The sequence below is a fragment of the Cydia strobilella genome, chromosome 10 (genome assembly GCF_947568885.1).
Source record: "Cydia strobilella chromosome 10, ilCydStro3.1, whole genome shotgun sequence".
NCBI lineage: Eukaryota > Metazoa > Arthropoda > Insecta > Lepidoptera > Tortricidae > Cydia > Cydia strobilella.
Genome location: NC_086050.1, coordinates 6,038,938 through 6,062,203, shown reverse-complemented (window position 1 = coordinate 6,062,203; position 23,266 = coordinate 6,038,938). Strand labels below are relative to the sequence as shown.

General features: G+C 36.4%; 1 protein-coding gene across 1 annotated transcript in view; it reads left to right on the top strand.

The window, feature by feature from the left end:
* Nucleotides 1-23,266, top strand: part of LOC134744576 (muscarinic acetylcholine receptor DM1) — a 117,775-nt gene that overhangs the window by 69,066 nt on the left and 25,443 nt on the right. The window contains exon 2 of the mRNA XM_063678422.1: nt 5,094-5,887. Within this exon, the coding sequence (XP_063534492.1) occupies nt 5,163-5,887 (725 nt within the window). The 5' untranslated portion in view covers nt 5,094-5,162. The remainder of the gene's footprint in view (nt 1-5,093; nt 5,888-23,266) is intronic.

The window sequence follows — 23,266 nt, the reverse complement described above, 5'->3', positions numbered from 1 at the left end:
CACGTCTTCACTGGTCGAGGGCGCGGCGTGTACACGCGGTGTGTCTCCGTGAAGACGGTCCTCGTAAATTGGACCGAAACATGTCGAGCTATTCGACTTAATAATACGTGAGTGACCCGGCTTAAAATAATCTAATATGCTTGAGTCTCACGGGAGTTTTATAGTTCTTAATTCATAATTACACGGGTAAATTCTATGTTTGCTTTGATTTATTGCCCGTATTGAATTTACGCACTGTATGCACGAGGTTAGCGATCAACGAGTTAAAATTAATATCCAATGTCTTTATGATGAATGTCAATGTCAATGTCTTTTTCGTGGTAAACTATTTATTTATTTTTATGTCCGCGGCAAGGGCTAAGCACGCGAAGTATTCCGCGCTGGAATCCTCGTATGACTTTGTGCCGGTGGCTATCGAGACGGCGGGGCCTTGGGGGTCAGAGGCTCACGCTTTCTTTAAATAATTAGGGCGTCGTCTGCGCGAGAGGGGCTGCCATCCTCGGCCGTATCTGGTTCAGCAGGTTTCCATAGCAGCTAGTCCAGCGGGGAAACGCAGCGGGAATAATGAGGACCTTTGAGCCAGGTACGATTCAGGGTGCTTTATTTTAGTTTGACTTTGATCGTGCTTTAGTTGACTTGTTTTTAGTTATAATATGTATACATTGCGTATAATGTTAATGTGATAATTTGTATTAATTTGTGTAAATAAGCTAGTAATAATTTGTAATTGCAATTTTTATTTTATTTTATTTGTATATCTAATTGTAATTTCTTTTTTTATTAGTTTTAATGTGTAACATACCTATGGACTCTGATTATGTAAATGCTGTATTATGGAATAAATTAATTTATGACTTTTTATGTTTATATTTCTTTGTTATTTTTATACTTTTGTATGAAATAGTTTATCACGAATAAATGCGATGATTGATTGATTGATTGATGATGGTTTCCTTTCGAACGAATATTTAGAAATTCTTAACAAACCTACCTAGCCTAGCTACCTAGCTATACAATAAGCATTACGATATTTCGGTTATATTAACCCATACACACATACAAAGTCTGACAAAAGCCAACTACAATTGCAACCTATAACGATCAGTAATAATCCGGAATCAATCTCATCGTCCATTTGATTATACCGTACGTATAATACTAATGTCGCCATTATGGTAATGTTTTCCTATCCTTATCTTATGTTTTCTGTTTCGATTCTTGTTAGAAAAGGATAATATGCCATTAGGAGTGTTTCGTGCTTTGGGATTATTTTACCTTTATTTTTATTAGGAATACAAAATAGATGAGTACCGATGAAAATCTTTTCTTACATAAAAAATAGCTAATGGTAGGAGGTAATTATTACTTCCTTATGGGTGTTGCGACTCCCTTTACATATTAAAATAAGGTTGTTGACACAATGTTGAATTTTATAACTAAATCTAGTTAAATAGATAGAAAATGAGCAATTTATCACAGTAAATTGGAAACTTAATAAATATATTGGAATAATAAAAAAAATACAGGACCTCAATGTTTCGAAATGTATTTTTTTTAAACATCCAAAAAGAAAAAAAGTAATTGTATCATTTATGTATATACATGAATGCAATATTTCACTGAGTAAATCGCTATTTCCTTATTTTCCATACATCGAAACGGCTTCTGTTACATGCGGACGTGACGATGTATTGCCATTTTGTTAGGACCGTTTCGTCAGTGAAGTGTGATTGTCAGACTTTGACTATCATTTGCGACTTTTGTATTGCTCCTAGGCAATGGGTCTCATACAGACATTTGATCCTCAAAACAAACCTGGTCGACTGATAACATTCATAAAAAAATTCAATTACCCTACTATTTGCAACTAAATTTTGCTGGAATCAACAATATTGGGTATTTTGGCTAAAATATGTCTATGTAGGGCTAGTTCTAAGAAAAAATATTTTTCTTGAAAGCAGAAAGTAAAAGACAGCTATACTTTTTATACTACCTTAATAATTGTATTTATTTCTATCACAATTACACTCAAAAACTATGAAATTGGCTCACTTAGATATGGAAATGTCCCAGCATAGCAATATTTTTATTGCTCATGATTGTGTATTTATTACCTACTTGGTATGTCATAGCTCTGATTTTTTATATTTGTTTAATGTTTACACCCGTTGGTAAGAATCGTTGAGCCGCAGAATAGAACATACTGCAGTCATGCATACTACTATTAAGTAGTGTAAACTGTGAATCCCAGTTAGCAACCTAACTTATGCAAATGAGGCTTGCTGTTCGTCCGTCTGTCAATTTGACTTGGCTTGTAAATACGGGCGCACAAAACAAACATGTTGAGACTATGAAGGCTTAGGAACACGGACATCGTGATAAGCGAAGCGTGCAAAATACCGTTGTAACATAAGCACTGCCTTTGTGCTTTGGCTCCACCAATTTGGAAAGTTTATTCTACCAAAAATATCGTAATGATTATGTGTTATGTCACTAAATAGGAAAATAAAGTTTTTTTAAAACTATGAAGCACATACATGTTCGTAGAAATCGTATGGAACGCGCATTTGTGTCTCGCATAAAAAAATATGTAGCGTTGTATTGTACTTTATATTTAGAACAGCTTGGAGCTGCACCGAGAGAGATATGGAGGCAGCAGGCATATTCGTAGATAAAAGTATGACAGCAGACCGTATAAAGGGGCGTAATGGTATAAGGAGGGCCGACCTCAACTAGAGATGGGAATATTATTGGCCAGGAAGAAAAAGAAGAAGAAGATTGTACTTTATATTAAAAAAAGCAGACTATAGATAGTGCTTAAGTAGATTACGAAGACAGGGATTTGTTATCAAAGTAAAAAATAAAACTGAAACAAGACGGTGGTAAAAACTTTTAGTTTAAAGTGGGAACCCAATAGGCAGCATACAGAAACTACAGTTAATTTATGATACCTATCCCTAATTGTATATCTCTTATCAACAAAATGCTGTAAGTACCTACGTTTGCGCGCATTTTAGCATTTTAATTCGGCCTACTTAGCAACAAAATCTTTCTTAACTTTCATTGTTTTATTGAATAAAATGAGTCGATATAGCCGCCATTTTGAAGTCACCCTTATATAGGCACCGACTCCAAAAGTAGCGAGCGAAATTCGTTTAAAAACTTTAAAGACTGTTTAACCCCTTTCTGCTAAAGGTCGTCTCATACTGACGCAAAAATAGGTTCTTGATTCGTCAGAATGTTTTTTGTTATATATTACCGATTACTCGGACGCTATTAGACCGATTTCTGTGTTTTTGTTTGAAAGGGGTTGATTTCCAGTTGGTACGATTGCCATCAAGTCAGGATCTGATGACGGAATCCCAGAGAAATAGAGGGAAATCTTTAAATATTATAGGCACACATATTGATTTGGGTATTTTTAGGGTTCCGTACCTGAAAGTCTACAGTCCCTTGATACGGCTGTTTATGCCGCAAAAAAACGTATAATTTAGCCACTCTCAAGGGAATCAAAATTTATAGGATACTTCCCGTTGACCTAGAACACAAACCTAGAACTATGAAATTTAGCAAGTACATTTATCTTACACTACAAGAACAAGGATAAATTTAAAAACTATGTTAAAAAAAGTTAAATTTGTACGGAACCCTCGGTGGGCGAGCCCGACTCGAACTTGGCCGGTTTTTAATAATAACTCGTGTAGTTACTCTCAGAAAGCACCATTTGGTGAAATGGAACTGCTTATGATGACACTTACCACAAAATGATGGCATATTAGACTGGTTTATGTTTTTTTTTGTAACGATTATTTTTATACACTGCTGACTACCACTATAGGACGAGTATTCACGCAAGTGTACCAGGACCTTTATGTTATGTTACGCGATATAAAGATTTAAATTGTCTTTAGTCTAAAACAAAGTTTCGACTTCAATTTTGAGCCCAAGTTTTAGTTAAAAGCCCTCCGAAATTGATTATTGTGAGTAGGTACTTCTAAAAATAGGTTTTATTTAACGAAGGTATTTTGACTGGATATACGAAAGTTTACGGTCATTTCTACGATGTGACATTGGTACTCACCTAGCCATTTCTTTTTATGTAGTTGTACTTGTATAATCTGAAATTAGATTTTAAGGTTATAAAAAGGCAGAGCCAGATTACCATCATCCTATGAATTGGCTATATACAAATGATTAGTTGATTACACTCATAGGGGACCATCACTCGCCTGTTATTAAAAAATAAGTTCCAAATTCTAAAAAGTAAACAAATACTTTTGGAACTCAGGAGGATGCATATACATATGCAGTACATATATGCACTATGTATATAATTTTATTTCAACTTAAAAAACTATGCACTATTGCGTCATTTATCTGTAAAATAAAATAAAATCTACTCATATTTCTCCGTTGCCGTACATTCTCACAATTTCAAGTCGTGTGAGTCCATTTAGCTATAAGATCATAACAACTACATAATAACATCCTCATCATTGAATAAATTGTTCTGTAGCGTGGCAGCAATTTTTGATGGAAGTGCACAACTAGTATGTAGTAGGTAACATAGCTGTAACACAGTTAGGATATCACTTTAAATCTAGTGTTTCAAAAGTTGGTATATACCTTTAGGTATTAGTAGTGTTTTAGGTGGTTTTTGTACAATTAGACATGCATTGTTTGCTTCGCTATAGTCAAAGCTGCAAGTCAATATCTACTGCAAATTATAAGATAAAGTTGTATGTCGGTCCTACTGCAAACATAAAAATTTAAATATTTGTAACTGCATGCCTCTCTATTTGTGATGTTCGCGGTGATACACTTAAATTAAGGAACAATCTCGAAAGTTACGGAATATTATTTGAAAGACCAGAGTTCGTTGACTTTCTGATCCACCATTTAACCATACACCATTTGTAATAATCAAAATGATCACGTATATATAACCCAAAATATGACATACACAATAAGCTAACAAACATAGTCGGCTTGAAATAATATTCTTGGCGTCATAAGGGATAAAACACCTGTTAAAATATTTTGAAAATGTTAAGCAAATTATTATGGTATTAATTGTTTGTGTTTTGTTGCAGGCGTGCCCGCACACGGCCGGCGCTCTGGTCGGGGCGCAGCGCGGCCCCCGGGCGCGTTGAGTTGACAGCATGCTAATCGACAACACCACTGCCAACCTCACCGACCTGGCCAACGTCCCCGCCAGTCCGTACTCTCTTGTCCAGAAGATCGGCATCGCCATCATTGCCAGCATCCTCTCTGTCCTGACCGTCGCTGGCAACTCCATGGTTATGATCAGCTTCAAAATCGACAAGCAATTACAAACGATTAGCAACTATTTCTTGTTCTCGCTTGCCGTTGCCGACTTCGCTGTCGGTCTGATCTCCATGCCTTTGTTCGCGATGTTCACTATCTACGGATACTGGCCGCTCGGGCCGCATATATGCGACACGTGGCTGGCTTTAGATTATCTAGCATCGAACGCGTCAGTTTTAAACTTGCTCATCATAAGCTTCGACAGATATTTTAGTGTTACGCGACCGTTAACTTATAGAGCTAAGAGGACTACACGGAGAGCTACGGTCATGATAGGCAGTGCGTGGGGTTTTAGTTTAGTGTTGTGGCCTCCCTGGATTTATGCGTGGCCGTATATAGACGGTGAACGCAAGGTGCCCCCAAACGAGTGTTACATTCAGTTTATAGAGACGAACCAGTTTATCACGTTCGGGACGGCTATAGCCGCCTTCTACGTGCCAGTGACTGTGATGTGCATATTGTACTATCGGATATGGCGCGAGACGAAGAAACGGCAAAAGGATCTGCCGAATCTACAGGGTGGGAAGAAACACGACTCGTCTAAGAGGTCTAACTCTAGGTAAGTTTAATTTTTTAGTAAACATTTTTTTATGTCGTTGCGCTTGTAAATCCTTGTGTAATTGTTCAGGGTATGATTTCGGTTTTCAAAAAAGCACATGTCGGAAGCGCAGCGACGTTATGTTAAAACCGAAACAAAAGATAATTAATTCTACTACTCCACCACCATACGCAATTACGCAATCGTTAAATTTTTTATCTAAGCACATATTGTCGTTAGTGCTCTAAAATGCGTTCAGAAACTGTAGGAAATGACCAGCATTATTACAACCAATTTTACTATAAGAACTTTCTTGTCTGTGGTAGTAGGTAAAATCTGTACTTTAATGTTATATTATAGATTGTTGTAAGGTTATGAGTTTAAATTTGGAACAGCTGTCGGAACTCAAGTGGGTCTCTATTCTAGTATCCATAGATATTAAAACAGTTATCGATACGAAACGTCTATTCAGTATGTTTTTTTAATATAAACCGCATGACATTTTGATCTCGAGTGACATGAGAATAGGGAATTAATTCGTAAAAAAAAAACATCCTTGACGGAGGATCGAATTGCCGCCATTACTGTTGTCATTTGTTTGTTGGTTTTTTGCTGTTACGAAAGTAGAATTGTGAAAAATATTTGTAATTTACATTTTAGTTGAAAATATGAGTAGTTTGTTTCTGTATTTGTTCAAATTTATTTTTATTGCATTATTTACTACGGCTTCTGAACCCATCTTAGAGTACTTATGATATGTGTGTATATAAAGTAGTGTATCCCACTGTACATAATTAGGCCTTAAAACACTCATGTGATTCTATTATGAAACTCGCTAACGCTCGTTTCATAAAACCACACTTGTATTTTATGGCCTCTCATTATGCATCAGTTGCATAAACTACTAATACATGTTTATTGTATCGCGGTTTTCAAATGGTTTTGGGAGGTGAGTTTTTGAACATACGACTTGCTCATCCTGTACACCCCTTGGCGACAAACAAATGATACACGTAATGAGGATACCTACGTGACCACATTTTCGAAGACAAAAAATGAAACGGATGAGTTCAATCAGCAAGGAGTCGGTTCAACTCGTTTAAATTAAACGAAGCACGCAAACATACGATTAGATAAGTTTTTCTTTAAGTGCTATAAGTAGCACGTACTATTTATATGTAGATATACTATACTCGTACCTATCATCCCATAGTTAATAATGGGTAAAATAAAGATTTTGTCGCGATTAAATAATAAAATACACAAAAAGTTTTACATACACCTAGTCCATATGTAATATTACTCACTCTGTCATAGAAAACAAAACTTCAGCAGCTACTTTATTTATATTGAAAATAGAAAACGAACCAACTTTTCTATTTACATTACTCAGGATAAAGGAGATCCCATAAAAGACAGTAACGGTAGTTTAAAAGTTTTCGAATTTATTTAAGTAACTGATCAAGGGTTCTCGCTACTCGATACAATAAAAGACTTTCAAGGGTCTATTCGGGATCGAAATTTATTTTGCTCTGTCTCTCTCATTTATTGAAGTAATAGGTTATAGTGAAAAAGACGGCACGACCACACGACGGGATTGAAGGCTTCCGATGCAGTTTATCTTGAAGACAGGTTGGTCCATGTAGATTTTTCACTGCGATAGATTAAACATCCATCGTCCAGATGGATGGAGATTGATAGTGGATCTGTAGGAACTTCGCGTTAATAAAAGCTTTAGAGGCACGCTTCGAAGCTTCAATGCCTTGAACGAGAGAGACGTAAGGCTTCATGTAGCTATATTTAAAATACATACCTCTATACTCAATTGGGTAAGTATATGTGGGAAGTCACAAGAAGAACACAGCACAAAAATAAAAGCTAGCTGTTATAACAGACAAATTTTTCCCGTAAAACCATAGAATATTTTACTTGCGAAGGACAACAAAAAAGTCGCAAATTAATTTATAACGGTTATCCCTAATTAAAGTAATTATAATATTTAGGTAGTATCTGACAACTTTCGTTACAGTTAAAATATTTTGTCTCAAAACTTTAATAGTTTGTCTAAAATGTTTTTAAATTTTTTAAGCATAGTTCTAAAGGAAACTATCTCTTGGAAACTTTACTGTTTTAAATTGATATTTTAATTCAAATTTTTCGCTTTTTAAATGCATAATATTGTCTTCGGTTACCGCGATAGTTACTCATGAAATAAAACTATGAAAGCGGATTATACATATACCCGTTGACCACGAACGCTGTAAAGGATTCGAAACGTTGGGATTTATAATATAATAACAAAACTTCCGTGAGACACAGACATATTAAATATATTAATAACGGGTCACTCACGTGTTTTAACACGTCACGTCACGTCACATCACGTGTCACGTGTGTTGTGTTTTTGTGTCTGATGACGCTCCTCGGTTGTCGGTGTCGAGTGACCCGTTATTAATATATTTAATTTATAATATAACTTCAATATACGCGATATAATCCGTTTTCATAGTGTTATTTCATTGTAAATACAATTATCGCACAAGCAATTTCCTCTACAGACCAAATCTTTACTTCCCCGAGATCGGTAAAAGAAATGGCTCGTACTTTATCCTACTCAGACGTGTACAAGACAAATGTTGACATTATGCACTTTTTCAAGCGGTGCAGACAGGGGCATTGGAGCTCGAGCGCTCCGACGCGCCGCCATTTTGAAATTATGCCGACTTTACTATTTTACAGAACTAGGTCTTAAAAATAACTTCGCTCGATTCAGAAATGTCTTCTTTAACTTGTTAAGTCTATAATTAACTAAGTAATTTTTTTCAATAATCGGATGATGAATTTTTGACAAAGCTGTATATTTGTATAACTACACTCAGAAAAAAAACCGCTGATAGCCTAGCGGTAAGAGCGTGTCTTTCAATCCGGAGGTCGCGAGTTTAAACCCCGGTTCGTACTAATGAGTTTTGCGGAACTTATGTACGATATATAATTTGATATATTTATCAGTCGCTTTTCGGCGATGGAAAAACATCGTGATGAAACCGGACTAATCCCAATGAGGCCTAGTTTCCTCTCTGGATTGGAAGGTCAGATGGAAGCCGCTTTCGTAAAAACTAATGCTTACGCCAATTCTTGGGATTAGTTGCCAAGCGGACCCCCGTGCCAAAATGAGCCGTGGCAAAAAGCTGGGACAACGCGAGGAAGATGATGATGCTAAATACACTCAGAAATTTAACTAAAATAATGAAATGGAAAACGCTACTGTAATAATATAAATTGATTTATAGAAATACATATATTATTTCGAACAAAGAAAAGCTAGTAAAATTGTATATTTATAACATTTTTATTAAAAACACAAAAAAATACATAATAATAACTGTTTACAATTTTCTCGACATCGCACACGTGTAAGCAAATGTAAATTTATGTATTTTATTATAAAAGTATTTAAGCGACTATATACCGGTTGTTTTATGTAACAGGAGCAACAAATTAAGCTGTAGGCTGTACTCCTCAAACAGACCAACATTAGTTCAGCAACTTTTAAAAATAACTTGTGTTTTGGTTTTTATTACACTTTAAAGTTTTTTCTAAGACGCAATGTATTGCAAAATTTGTTATGTTTAAAGGGTGACAAGCAACGTCAAACACACAGATGGCAGCGTACATTGAAAATAATATTTAATTAGTATGAAAAAGGTATAATCTAAAAATTTCATAATTTTAAAAAGTTGCTGAACAAATTTTGGTCAGTTTGAGGCGTACAGCCTCCAGTTTAATTTATTGCTCCTGTTACAGGAAACACCCGCTATAGAATTGTCCCCTACTCGTCGATTAGGGAAAATGAATAAAGAATGCCTTTAAGGCTCAACTCGAAAATGTGGTCAATTGAAAGATCCTTTTAAAAGGGTTCCGTTATGAACCCTTTTAATACGCTTTAGGTAGGTAGGGAAGACAAAAATGCATTTTAGTACATATAATATTTAATAGGTTAGCGGATTTATACCGGTTTAAGTATGCCCCAGGAGGGAAAAAATACTGTTTGTTGAAATCCATTGTGGGTACTATTTATTACTTCCACGCAATTCCACGTTTTTAAGGGCTAGGCTATAGCAGCAAAAACACGAATTTTAGAATATCATTTCATATTTTTTTACAAAGCTGTACGTTATTTTATGAAACTTGTCGGAGCAATTCAATCATCTTGTATTTAGTTTGCGTTTTTCTTAAAAACAAATAGTTAATCTTACTTTTCCTTAAGAAAAGACTAAGGTACTGTTTTTAGTTTCCTTTTTATTTCTTCATCACGTCTTGTAATTTCTGACAATAGGTACTTAAACAATATTGTAGTTAACATACTAAACTCACCATCCTATATGAGAGTTTAATTTTTTTCACAGAATCAGATGCATGCTGTATACTGACATTACTGACATAATACCAGTTTTCTTTTTATTACTTGACTAATACATGCATTTTCGCTACGTCTAAGTAATATTGCATAGAAAGTAAGAAAACTAAAATGATTTTAACGCCAAAAGAAAATTCTCGGTGTCGAGATTAAAACTCAGTTCAAAGTCGGATAAGCCCTTTTGTGGGCCTTATGAAGCTAAGAAAGGGTTCTGGAACAAACGTTTTCTTTAAAGTTACATTATATAGTAGGTCTGTACATCATTGTAGAATAGTACAAAGACAAATGTTTTCTCACATAGTACCAATAATATTGTAGATACTAAAAATGGTTTTAGAGGACTAAGGACTAAGAATAGCGCCTGGATAAAGTGTAATAGCAATCATGCAATTTGAGCATATGCTTAATTGCTTATGTACACAAATTATCAGGCACTTCATTAATTATTTCAATTCCTATATCCTTCGCCGGGCCGGGACTCAAACTATATGCCAAATTTCAACTTAATCGGTTCAGCCGGTCGGCCGGTAATCGGTGAAGAGATAACACACAGACAGACAGACTTTCGCATTTATAATATTAGTATGGATAACACACGGCCGCTGCGTCGCCAGTTCTCTTCTTTTGGTAACTTGGCTTGACACGCTGCCGCGTGTCTAAATCTAGATAGGTGACAATGAAAACAGCAATGGAGTTAAAAAAAATCATGCCCTCTATATTATTCTACCACTAGTACCACTACAGCATACTAATCTTTAGGTATGTCAAGTACAGGTGTACTTGCAAAAGTGCATGGCAACAATAAATTCCATTCATAATGTGCAGCTTAGCTCTGGATCGCATTACTAAACCTGAAATCAATCAATTAGTAGGTAATCGGTGTTTGTAAGGTAGGTAGGTACATTTCAAAGGTTTGACCTAAATGTACTACGTGACTATTGCATATAAATTGTGCCTAATGTAATGATATACAATATAAACAAACGCGGAACATATTGCTTCGCAAATAGCAAAGTATCCGAAATCGAATACATTTATCCTTAACTTGAGGAAAAGGTAACCGCAGGCCGTGCCCCGTATTTGCTGACTCAATAGCCAGAAAATTCATCCCGACATTAAATAATATTATCCCTCGGGATTTAAATTAAAATAATATAAGGACTCTCGGGTCTCGCCGTTTTCGTGGGAGGCGTTCGTTTTTTTTTCGCTTGGGCTCTGTTAATAAATGTTGGGATTCTTTTAGATAATGTGGCGTTGTGGGGCTTTTATTCGCAATATTTAGGTCAATTCGAACATGCACCTGACATCAAACCGATATTAGAATGATATTGGAATCATCCATGTCTCAGACTTGTATTAGTGAGTGAGACGCCCGCGCGAAAGACAGCTAACTGATATGATTCCAATATCATTCTAATAATATCGGCTTGATGTAAGATGCACGTTCGAATTGGCCTCTCTTTTCATAACAGGAACAACGATATGTGGTGCTTCGATATTATGATAATAGATTAATAATTTTATCAAATTATCATAGGGCGGGCGCTTTCTTTGCCCAGAGGCTAAGTCTGGCGGTGCAGAGGGGTAAAGCCGCTAGCGTCCTTTTGCGACCATGCCGGAAGGGGGTGATTTGGGGGAAGTCTTTTATATTTAAGGTTTAGGTTTAGGTTTTGTTTTTAGCATAAGTTTAAATTGTACTTGTATTTTATTGTGAATGAGTTAAATGTAATGACTGTGTTTTAAAGAATGTTAAAGAATACAACATTTTATCTTTAAAGTTGTTATTTTCTGTGATAGCCATATGGTTATAGTTAAGAGTACCTATTTCAGAACTGATTTCATGAAAGTAGAAATAATAATTCTTCTTTAAATCTTTTTATATTCATTTTTATAACTTGTAATGGAAAGAGTGTTCTGCTTATAATGCAAGTTAAAAGCTGTTGCTAAACAGGCCCAGACCATTTTTTAAACGCGCCTGATAAAATAACTACGGACCAAAACGATGATGTACTTAATCTAATAAATAACGCAGACAACGCATCATAATAAAGATGAACACAACTAAAACCCAAATTATCTTGCTTTACCCTTTACAACGAACCAATAAAAACAGCTCCAGTCAGGCTTTTCCAATTTTCATTCCGGCCCCTCCTAAAAGGGGTGATAGGGGGTGCCCTCACAGTAAGACATTACTCCCCCTCAGATTTACGGGCGACGGTATACACACATTTATTATGCATCGGGGTGACAAATTGAGATCAGGCTCATCAGGCTATCTTTAATGTTCGTGATACTGATAGCAGCGATAATGAAGGTTAGATGTGTTTTATCTTGGAGGATGTGCGCTTAATTTGGTTTAAGGGCGTTGTAAGCTTAGTTCATTTAGGTAGACTCCGAATACCTACGCTAAGGCTGCCTTTCCACTGAAGCGGAGACGACTGGAGATAAGAGACGTGCGGAAATCAACCAATATATGATGTTGAACTGCGTGTCTGAGTTTTGAAACAAACAAATTGAAACCATTAAATAGTAACACATCATAAAAAACAGTAGTTAATTAGAGTAACTTAGTTAGTTTTCATAAATTATATGCCTTTTGTTATATGATATCTAAATTGGCTCTTTCTATTTGTACTGGGACATACGTTTTTCATTTTACAACGATTTTCAATATGAATGGTAATTAAATTATGAACTTGGATCTATCCCTATACCTACAGTACTGTTCAAGTCTACAAGGCCTTTAAAATTACTGCGACTTACATTAAAATGTATTTAACTCAAATCATTATATACTTTTCCCTATAGTACGCAAAACTGCCTTTTAATAGAAACGAGGCTTAAATCATTCTATTTTTATCCCTATAGTACGCATCTAATCTGCCCTCTTGTGAGGAGTAGGTACATCTCAACAATGGCGATGCTCACCATTCTCCCGATCAAAGTATACTACTCAAAATGTCTCCTGTATAACCTAGTATAAGACTGACCTTTGATTTCGCATAGTTGCTACCAACCTTAGGGTCAAGTAAAAATTAATAGATCACAATCGTAATTTGACAAAAGGTTTTTGATGGATGAATTTCCGTACGCCTACACAACTGTCTTATATAGATTAAAAATATATTTTTAGACGTTACGGGATTTCACATTTTCATTAAATCTGGGCCTGTATTGAAATGATGTAAGATAAGATAAAAAGATATATTTGGCCAGTTTGTCACTATCTATTTTATGTTGACTGTATGATCACATTTCTCGGTCCAAAAAGGTTACATAAAGGGTCCATCCATTACCAGTCCGCCGGACGATATCAGCCTGTCAGTTAGCACAAAAATTTGACAGTTCCGAACAACTGCACTTATGGATGTCAGCAAATTACGACAGGCCGGGTAACTTTTCATAAAGGATAATTTCATCTTAATATTTGCGTACTAAAGCGCACTTGCCGTATTTGATCTTGAGAAATAATACAAAATACATCTCTACTTATAATTACAGTACTTAGGTACATACCACAACTAAGCGTAAGTGGGAAAGATAAATACCGGGCATAGACAGCGAACCCGCCCCATTAAATATCCAAGGGTCATTATTTACGGCGAATAGGTCAAAGCATTAATCTTGTGCGTCGTTGGAAATGCATAGGCAGTGTTCTCATCCACAAAGAGCTTCCCCTGTCTCGGGAGCATACTGGATGAATATACAAACAATTCTTTCAATGTGCGAGTGCGTGTATCGTATCGAGATGAATTCATGTTTTCAAAGAAAGGTTGAGCATTTTTTTATAGGTACCTACTAGTAGGTATGAGTCTAACACATTTTAGAAAAAGGTCTCTTCTGCGGACAATACAATTAACGACCCGGGTACATATATCATATGTATATATAAGTTATATATATCAGGGTTTTCTTAAATTAGCCTCAAGTACTGAGCAAATGTATCACGTTGTCCCTTATTTGACGATCATTATGTGATATCTATATAAGTATCTAGAGCCCTTCGGTCACCCGTGGCATATCCACCAAACGCGACGCGCCGGGCGCTGGGATGGGACCCCATGGTCCTAACGTTACGACTCCAAAAGGCTCAAATATGCTGCCACTGCCGAGCGTGCTGTACGTTTGCTTGTTTTTTTTGATATTATTCGAAACTTATTGTTTGACATTTGTATAAATTAAATAGTTATTTACCGACTTCACGATCGTAATATAAATTCATATAAGTAGATTGGTCAAGAATAATTTATATTGTAATTTAATATTATGAAATATACAAATCAAAAGCTAAAGAGAAAAAATTTAATTACATTTTATACATAAGTTCCAAGAAACTAGATGATACAAGCTAAATTTCGAACCCACGATCTCCGGTTTAGCTTTAGAATCCTTACGCTTTACCAGCGCTCCGCCTGCTTAGTAACCTATACCTACATATGATAGGCAACCATCCCGTAAAAGCTTCCTTGACTCCCATCGCCGTCGATAATAGATTCTGATTGTGATTGATGGGAAGGGTTAAAACCCCATGATACCTATACAGTCAACTCCTGTGTAACTTAGTATAGTCAGCTTCAAAAGTAGTGCATCAGACTGCGCGTCAAAAATTCCTACCATTCTCTAATAACTTAACAATAATTTTTAAGAAAAAAAAACCGAGTTCAATGGGGGATGCCGCTGAAAGCATTCTTAGATTCCAGACAATGAAATGAAAAAGACAGCATCTTTTGCCTAATTATGTAGAAAAGGAGGTAAACCGACCTACTTTTCTAGTAGCATTTCGTTTTTGTAAGGGTCGCAGTTCTAACCTAACCTAACCTACTTTTCTGGTAGCATTTCGTTTCTGTAAGGGTCACAGCTCTAACCTAACCTAACCTACTTTTCTGATAGCAGTTCTGTTCTGTGAGAATCGCAGTTCAAAACCCACCCACCCACCTAACCCACTTTTCTAGTAGCATTTCCGGGTCCGGGTCTGGGTCCGGATCCGAGTCCGGGTCCGTGTCCGGCTGTCCGGGTCCAGGTTTGGGTCAGAGTTCGGTCCGGGTCCGGGTCCTAGTTGGGGTCCATGTTCAGACCCGGGTCCGGGTCCGAGTCCGGGTCCAAGTTTGGGTTTGGGTCCATAAGGAAGAGAAAAATCACTATATGTATGCCTTTCACATTTGAGGAGTTCCCTCGGTTCCTCGTGGGTCTCATCATCAGAACTCGAGCTTGACAAAAATATGTCTTAAAAACTTAAGTTGCTTAACAAACATAAAGAAGTGGACAAATCGCCAAACGTAAACTATGCGTCATTAAAGAGTTCCATTCTGATCATCATCAGCAGTTCCACTTAATCAAATGTCACTTTTTAAAATGGAAATGCTGGATTTGTTGATAAAAATACAAAAATCGCTATATGTATGCCTTTCACATTTGAGGAGTTCCCTCGATTCCTCATGGATCCCATCATCAGAACTCGAGCTTGACAAAAATGTTTCTTGAAAACCTAACTTGCTTAACAAACATAACGAAGAGGACAAATCGCCAAACGTGAACTATGCGTCATTGAAGAGTTCCGTTCTGATCATCATCAGCAGTTCCACTTCATCAAATGTCACTTTTTTAAATGTAAGTGCTTGATTTGTTGATGAAAATACTAAAATCACTATATGTATGCCTTTCACATTTGAGGAGTTCCCTCGGTTCCTCGTGGGTCTCATCATCAGAACTCGAGCTTGACAAAAATATGTCTTAAAAACTTAAGTTGCTTAACAAACATAAAGAAGTGGACAAATCGCCAAACGTAAACTATGCGTCATTAAAGAGTTCCATTCTGATCATCATCAGCAGTTCCACTTCATCAAATGTCACTTTTTAAAATGGAAATGCTGAATTTGTTGATAAAAATACAAAAATCGCTATATGTATGCCTTTCACATTTGAGGAGTTCCCTCGATTCCTCATGGATCCCATCATCAGAACTCGAGCTTGACAAAAATGTTTCTTGAAAACCTAACTTGCTTAACAAACATAACGAAGAGGACAAATGGCCAAACGTGAACTATGCGTCATTGAAGAGTTCCGTTCTGATCATCATCAGCAGTTCCACTTCATCAAATGTCACTTTTTTAAATGTAAGTGCTTGATTTGTTGATGAAAATACTAAAATCACTATATGCATGCCTTTAACATTTGAGGAGTTCTCTCGATTCCTCATGGATCCCATCATCAGAACTGCTTTTTGACAAAAACGGTACCAATCTGTATGTATATATGATATACTTACGATCAAAAACAGAATTTTCAAAATCGGTCCAGAAATGACGGAGTTATGGAGTAACAAACATAAAAAAAAAAAACAAAAAAAAAAACATACAACCGAATTGAGAACCTCCTCCTTTGAAATCTTGAAGTCGGTTAAAAATATATATAAGCGCCACTTACACTATCCCACTAATCCGGGGTTAAGCGGTTAAACCGTTAACCCAATGTCAAATTGTACTGGTAACCAAGGTAACTTCAGGTTTATCCGGTTAACCCCGGGTTAGTGGAATGGTGCAAGTGGGCCTAAATGTATATACAGAACATTTTTTTTTCTAATTATTCTACTTAGTATAATTATTAAACTATGACAGATAATTTGGAGCGTTGTTTCATCGGCTACTGGTGATGCTGGCGGTGTTTTATCAAAAATAATCACCGTACGATAGAAACCAGCGAAGCGAGCAATTTAAAAAATGAAATCCTTAGCGTTGCAAGGCGCGAGATGATGATTTTTTTATAAGAAATACCCTTTTCTCAGTTATTAACAGTAAATACGAGTAGACCACGTAAAACAATGACGACGAAAATGAATTTGTATGAAGTGAATCAGTCTTCTAAATTAACTCGTCTCTGATTTATACCCATATCTGCCAGTAAATAAAATAAAATTCTGTCTCTTGAATTCTACGTAAAGCCTGCATCTTTTGAATCGGTTTATTTATAAGGCGTCGCAGACACAAGAGCTTTATCTCTCGAAGATCTACATATTCAAGAGTCTGAATCGCTGGAAACCGAGCGAGTTATCGACCAAACCGACTCAAACGTTATTTGTAGAATTCTGTTGAACAAGGAACCCTTAAAGTTTCACCACGTCTATCTTTCTCTACGGTGGTTTGTTTGCGCTTAGATTTCGGTGTAAAGCCTGACCGGCAATATATGATAATATATGGTCAAGAGGGCGCTGTTGTTGTGCATGTAATAGGGTGACAGTTCAGTATAGTATGGTGACACGCGAGGGGCGAATAGCTTGGCTTGCCAAATCGAGAAAATGTCTACACACGATGGGACCCAAGATATACAATGCATTGCCACACGAGATAAGAAATGCTACAAGCTACTGCACGTTTAAAAATAAACTTAAAAATAAACTAGTGCGTGAGGCCTACTACTCGTTGGACGCCTATTTTCGAGTGCCAGACTATGTAATAAAAATTTATTCTTATGACAAATAGAAACTGGTTAATTAACCAAGTAATTTTCAAATAATGAATATTGTAATAGATTTTAAGTTTATTAAGTATTAAGACATAATGACATGTAAAAATATTTTTTATTAATAAATGATCGTTTCGTATCGTATGAAAAAATTAGTTCCAGTGAAATTCCGCAACATGGCGCGTGATCATATATTTCTAGTCAGGCTTTACTCCACTACTCCAGCAAGCGAACATAAATCTAATGTCTAGATAAAATGACCCATTTGACGTTTTCTGATGCAATGCACTCCGCGATCCAGCTGCTCGGTTTTTTGACATCAGCGGCAGCAATGCAGTTGGCAACAATGTTGCACCGCATTACTGCAACAGTAATGCTGGTGTTGGGATCCGAACGGTACCCTAATAAATATCTGCAGCCAGCTGTACATATGCAGGGTGAGTGCGAGTTGTATTATAGCTACAGTAAGGACTGTATCGTTTATTATAAATACAACTTAGCCGTTTTTTTGGTAAGTATTACATTTTTATTTAAAAATTACACATGAGTTTAGTGCTTTAATAAGGTACACATTTCGTCCTGGGAGCTCAACGTAAAGCATATGGTTTAGACAAAATTAACCTAATCCTCCCGAGTAACAAGAACGATTTCGGACAAATACTACAAGAAAATTTACGGTGTGCAAAAAAAATTATATTACATAAAAAAAATCATACTCTGCGAACCGCAATTACACATGATTCGTTAAGCGAAACATCTGGGCAGTCTAATATTTTTTTTTAGTTAAAAAAAAGTTTTGGATCTGTGCATGGTGGCCTTTTAGATAATATGGCATGTTAATTACGACAACTCCGACTTTGACATCAAATATGACTTGAAACGCTTCTTTCGACCCGCTCTACTAGTGATGGTTCAACGCCATGAATGTGCGTTAGGCTTTGGTTTTTAGCTGATTTTTTTAGCTGTCTCCTCATTTCGCTTGTATCAGAAATTGAAGGGAATCTGAAACGTATATCATTTGTGAAAATTTCAACTGTCTAGCTATCGCGATTCATGAGATACAGCCTGGTGACAGACAGACAGACGTGGAGTCTTAGTAATACGGTCCCGTTTTTACCCTTTGGGTACGGAACCCTAAAAAGATCCACTTCCCGGCCTAGGCCTGCAACTTTGTATGAAATTTCATTAAATACCTCGTCTAGCCGCGCCCGAGACGTGATACTTCCCAGCCTAATATGAAGAACATAAAATCAATATATTTCATTGCTTGTTTGAGAAAAAGTTTGTGACAACCCTACTGTGTTCTTGTGCGGTGTAGGCATTTACGTAAACATCTAAGGCTGACGCCTTAGATGTTTACGTTCCACTGTTACTTTTTACACTGTGGTTCCTACATCTGGTCGCGGGACTCGCGGGCAATGTATGAATAGCCTTGATCCATCGCTCACCGCGTATCGCGCCGCTTGCGTCCAGTCCGCTTCCTTACAGAGTGTACGTACATACACTACACGGTATCTAAAGTGCATTACCGTGATTGATGTGAGCCCCAATGGCTCTTAATCGACTCAGAGGAGTTAGGGTTGACCCTGTTTCCGACTGTGGGCTACTTGTATGTTGTCAACATTAGAATTGTAGGGCCGATGGAGATTTTGACGAAGTTTGTTAATTTTATAACTAGACATGTAAGACAGGAAGAGAGTAGATAATTGGATTTACAAAACTATAGGTACCTAAATATAAAATAAACCCAAGAAGTCTCATTTTGGTGTAAGCCTCGAATATCGACATAATAACGTGTAAATTTGATAAATTACAATATATGTACTTAAATCTCACGTACCTATGAACAACAGACATTTATATAAAAAAAATTTAAGTCCAATTATTTTTTATTCTCAATAAAACACAGAAATACAATGTCAAAATAAAAAAAATATACGATTAATAATAAATACCTAAAAACGAAGAAATAAATAAACAATTAATTCTACAACATAAAAATAATCTATATACAATTTCATTAACCAATATTATACAATTAAATCTAAAATAATCCACCCTGGATCGTACCTGGCTCAAAGGTCCCCATTATTCCCGCTGCGTTTCCCCGCTGAACTGCAATACAACTAAGTAACAACGCTGTTTCTAGAGTCTAGTAATATATGTACATTAATATGCTTTTCTAAGTGACAACCCCACTCCGGTGCTAAAGTCGGCGATTTGTGGGAGAGTTGAAAGCGAGGTGAGAGCATTCGCAAATTACCAGCGTGATAAAGCTCTTAAACTACGGCCGCAATATTGCATCCGAAACGTCGGATGTGATTTCAAGTAGATTGAAACGCGATGAAGTTCCGTTTCAGTTAATAATGTGATTAATATGTAAAATCAGTTGGTGTTATTCTGAACTAGGCCATTAAGTTTTTACTTTTTAGGGTACCGTACCCAAAGGGTAAAAACGGGACTCTATTACTAAGACTCCGCTGTCCGTCCGTCTGTCTGTCACCAGGCTGTATCTCATGAACCGTGATAGCTAGACAGATGAAATTTTCACAGATATGTATTTCTGTTGCCGCTATAACAACAAATACTAAAAAGTACGGAACCCTCGGTGCGCGAGTCCGACTCGAGCTTCGCCGGTTTTTATATGAAGGTAGCTTGCCGCAAACGTGGTACGGCCCTTTCCCATACTCACAATGAGTTATTATCTACCTATACGGTCGCTGCCGGCGCGATATGCATCCTACATTCTAGTTTCAATTCCCTTGATACTTTTACTCTCTGTAATATAAAGCAAGTACTTATAGGTATGAATGATGTTTAATGTAACGTGAAGCAATGCCCGAAGCCCGGCTCGTGATGAATTTCTGCCTACATAAAACCTGACCAGTAATATATGATTATTGTCAAGAGGGCGCTGTTCATTCTCATGTATAGGGTGACATTTCAGTATAGTATGAAAAAAATAGTTCCAGTGAAATTCCTCAACATGGCGCGTGATCATATATTCCTGGTCAGGCTTTACCCCTTAATATCTGATGGCGACTGTACAAATAAATTAAAAAGTGTGTGTGAAGTTTCAAATCCGTATTTAGCTAGTTTTTCCACACTAGCTCTACTAGACTGCAGCTGGGCGTTTTCTAAAATAATTATTGAAAACCTTTTGTTTTTGTTTTTGGGTTCTTTCAACTCAGAATCACTAGTATATTCAATCCCGATGATTAAAAAAATGTCCCCATTTGTATGAAAATAGTTCATTTTCACTCTAAAACGTAACGTACCTAATGGAATGGACATTTTGGGACATCTTTTTATTGGGATGGATAATGCTGTGGATTCTGAGTAGATTGAACCCAAGAATGTCCAGAATTGAAAGTATCAAATTTTCAATATTTATTTTAGAAAACGCCCAGCCTAAACCCTCTCTTGAAAGGGTTAAGTATTTATGCCCAGCAGTGGGATTTATAATTGTATACTATACCCGTATAGGCTAGTGACTATCTTAGTTTATACATTATGCATTTAGTAATCAGTCGACTTTTGAAAATATTAGCTCGTGGCCGTTTTTCTCGCAATATGACCACTGAGTTGCTAGTGACAAAGTGCTTATACGAGTGACTCTAAATACTGCTCTGAACATTATTTTTAGAAGCGCAAATTCGTGTCATATTAGTTGCAAAGTGGCCTACTTTCTAATGCCACACAAATATAGACTTTATTCTGTATGCATAAAGTACAAATTCCCTCAAACGACCATTCCGGTAACGGCATTTTAATTTCACAAGCCAGCAGACATTGATTGATAGAATCCGCTGCAGGCTCCAAAGTATGTTTTCAGCAAAGGTTTTTGGTATACAATATTGTTTTTCCTTGTAAGTATTGCCTATTAAAGATTTCCGTTAGTTCTCTGGTATACGTTTTGTTTCAATTATTGGGTCAAACACATTTCGGAAGATTGAGATGAGACCATTTTTTGGATATTACAACAAAAGTTAACGATCCGGGTTAAAATATATTACATTTCTCTCATCTCATCTCCAGAACCCCTTCATTCGATAGCATGACGAGCGTTCGCGTTTGCGTTGTCTTTTTTGTATGGGCTTTTGAACAGCGCGCCGAGCGGGACGTTTTGGAAACTGAAAATCCTACGCAAAACGTCAGCTATCGAATGAAATTTACACTAGGGGTACTGTAACAGTACTGAAAAAAATTGTTCCGCCTATAATGTGCAGCGTAAATAAAGTGTTTGATTCTGTGGATTCTCTGTTGTTATGTCTCTAAAGGAAAGACGAGAATGAGTCAAGCATACAAGCATACAATATAATGTGATAATGCGTAATTCAGGTTAAATACAATAGCAGGTACAATATTGCATATTACAAAATAGTTCCACTGCTGAACACTACCTTTACAGGTGTACACGCTTGTATATACTTATTGCTCTATGAATAAAAACTAATTATAAAAATTATTTGACTATGGTTAGAAGGATTTCACATTTTTCTCTCAAAGCTTTTTTTAAAGAATACCTACGAACCTAATTACAAAGCCATTAGCTAATTACTTGGCTTTTCGACATCACAAAAAACGTTATCACCTCTGCCCCGGGTACCGGAGCGCAAGTGCACTAATGAAAGTGTCGGAAATGAAGATGAATTTTGCAAGTCTCGTAATAAATTAGCAGTTTCTTTCTTTTAGAAACCGGAGTGACCCAAGTTATGTGATTGTTGTGATTAAATAGACTTTGCTAATTATTTGTATTTAAGTAGGTACTCTGGTATTTTATGAATAGTGATGACAAGCAATAGTCGAACATGCCTGATAAATGTAACAATTTTTACAATGCATGTGCTCGAAAAGTGCGTTTCCTACGGAGCCATATCATGCGGAAAGTACTACTTTTCCGCACTAGTGCTTTTTGTTTTCGATTTTTTTTTACAGTACATATGGCTCTACTTTCTCGCACTAGTGCGGAAAAGTGCACTAGTGCTTTTTGTTTTCAATTTTTTAATAATTAAACTTATTTGCCATGATATGTTTTTTTATTTACTCGCACAATGCATAGTAAAACATTGTATGATACACGTGCGTAAAGATGACTTCCGACGAGTGGAATTTTATTCACGAGCGAGCAAAGCGAGCGAGTGTATAAAGGAATACGAGTGGGAAATCATACACTTTCCGCACTTGTTGCATAAATAGCTATTTCGTCATACTTTGATTAAATTTGGTGGATAGAAAGAAATATTAGAAAGAGTATGTTCTGTACAATATAAGTAAAATTTTACCGTATAATATCCTAAAAAACCTTTCTGAGTTAAGAAGAGTATGGTTTTTTTTTGGTATTTTTCTTATTTTTGCCGCTCAGAATGAGGACGTCTTCATACCAGTAAATTTTAAATCTAACGAAAAACAAAAACGGCCCAGAGGGCAAATTTCTATCTTTAGTCAGATATCTACTAACACCAGTAAACATAATATATGTAATATAATAACAATCATTAACTTAGCTCTTTTCCAGATAGCAA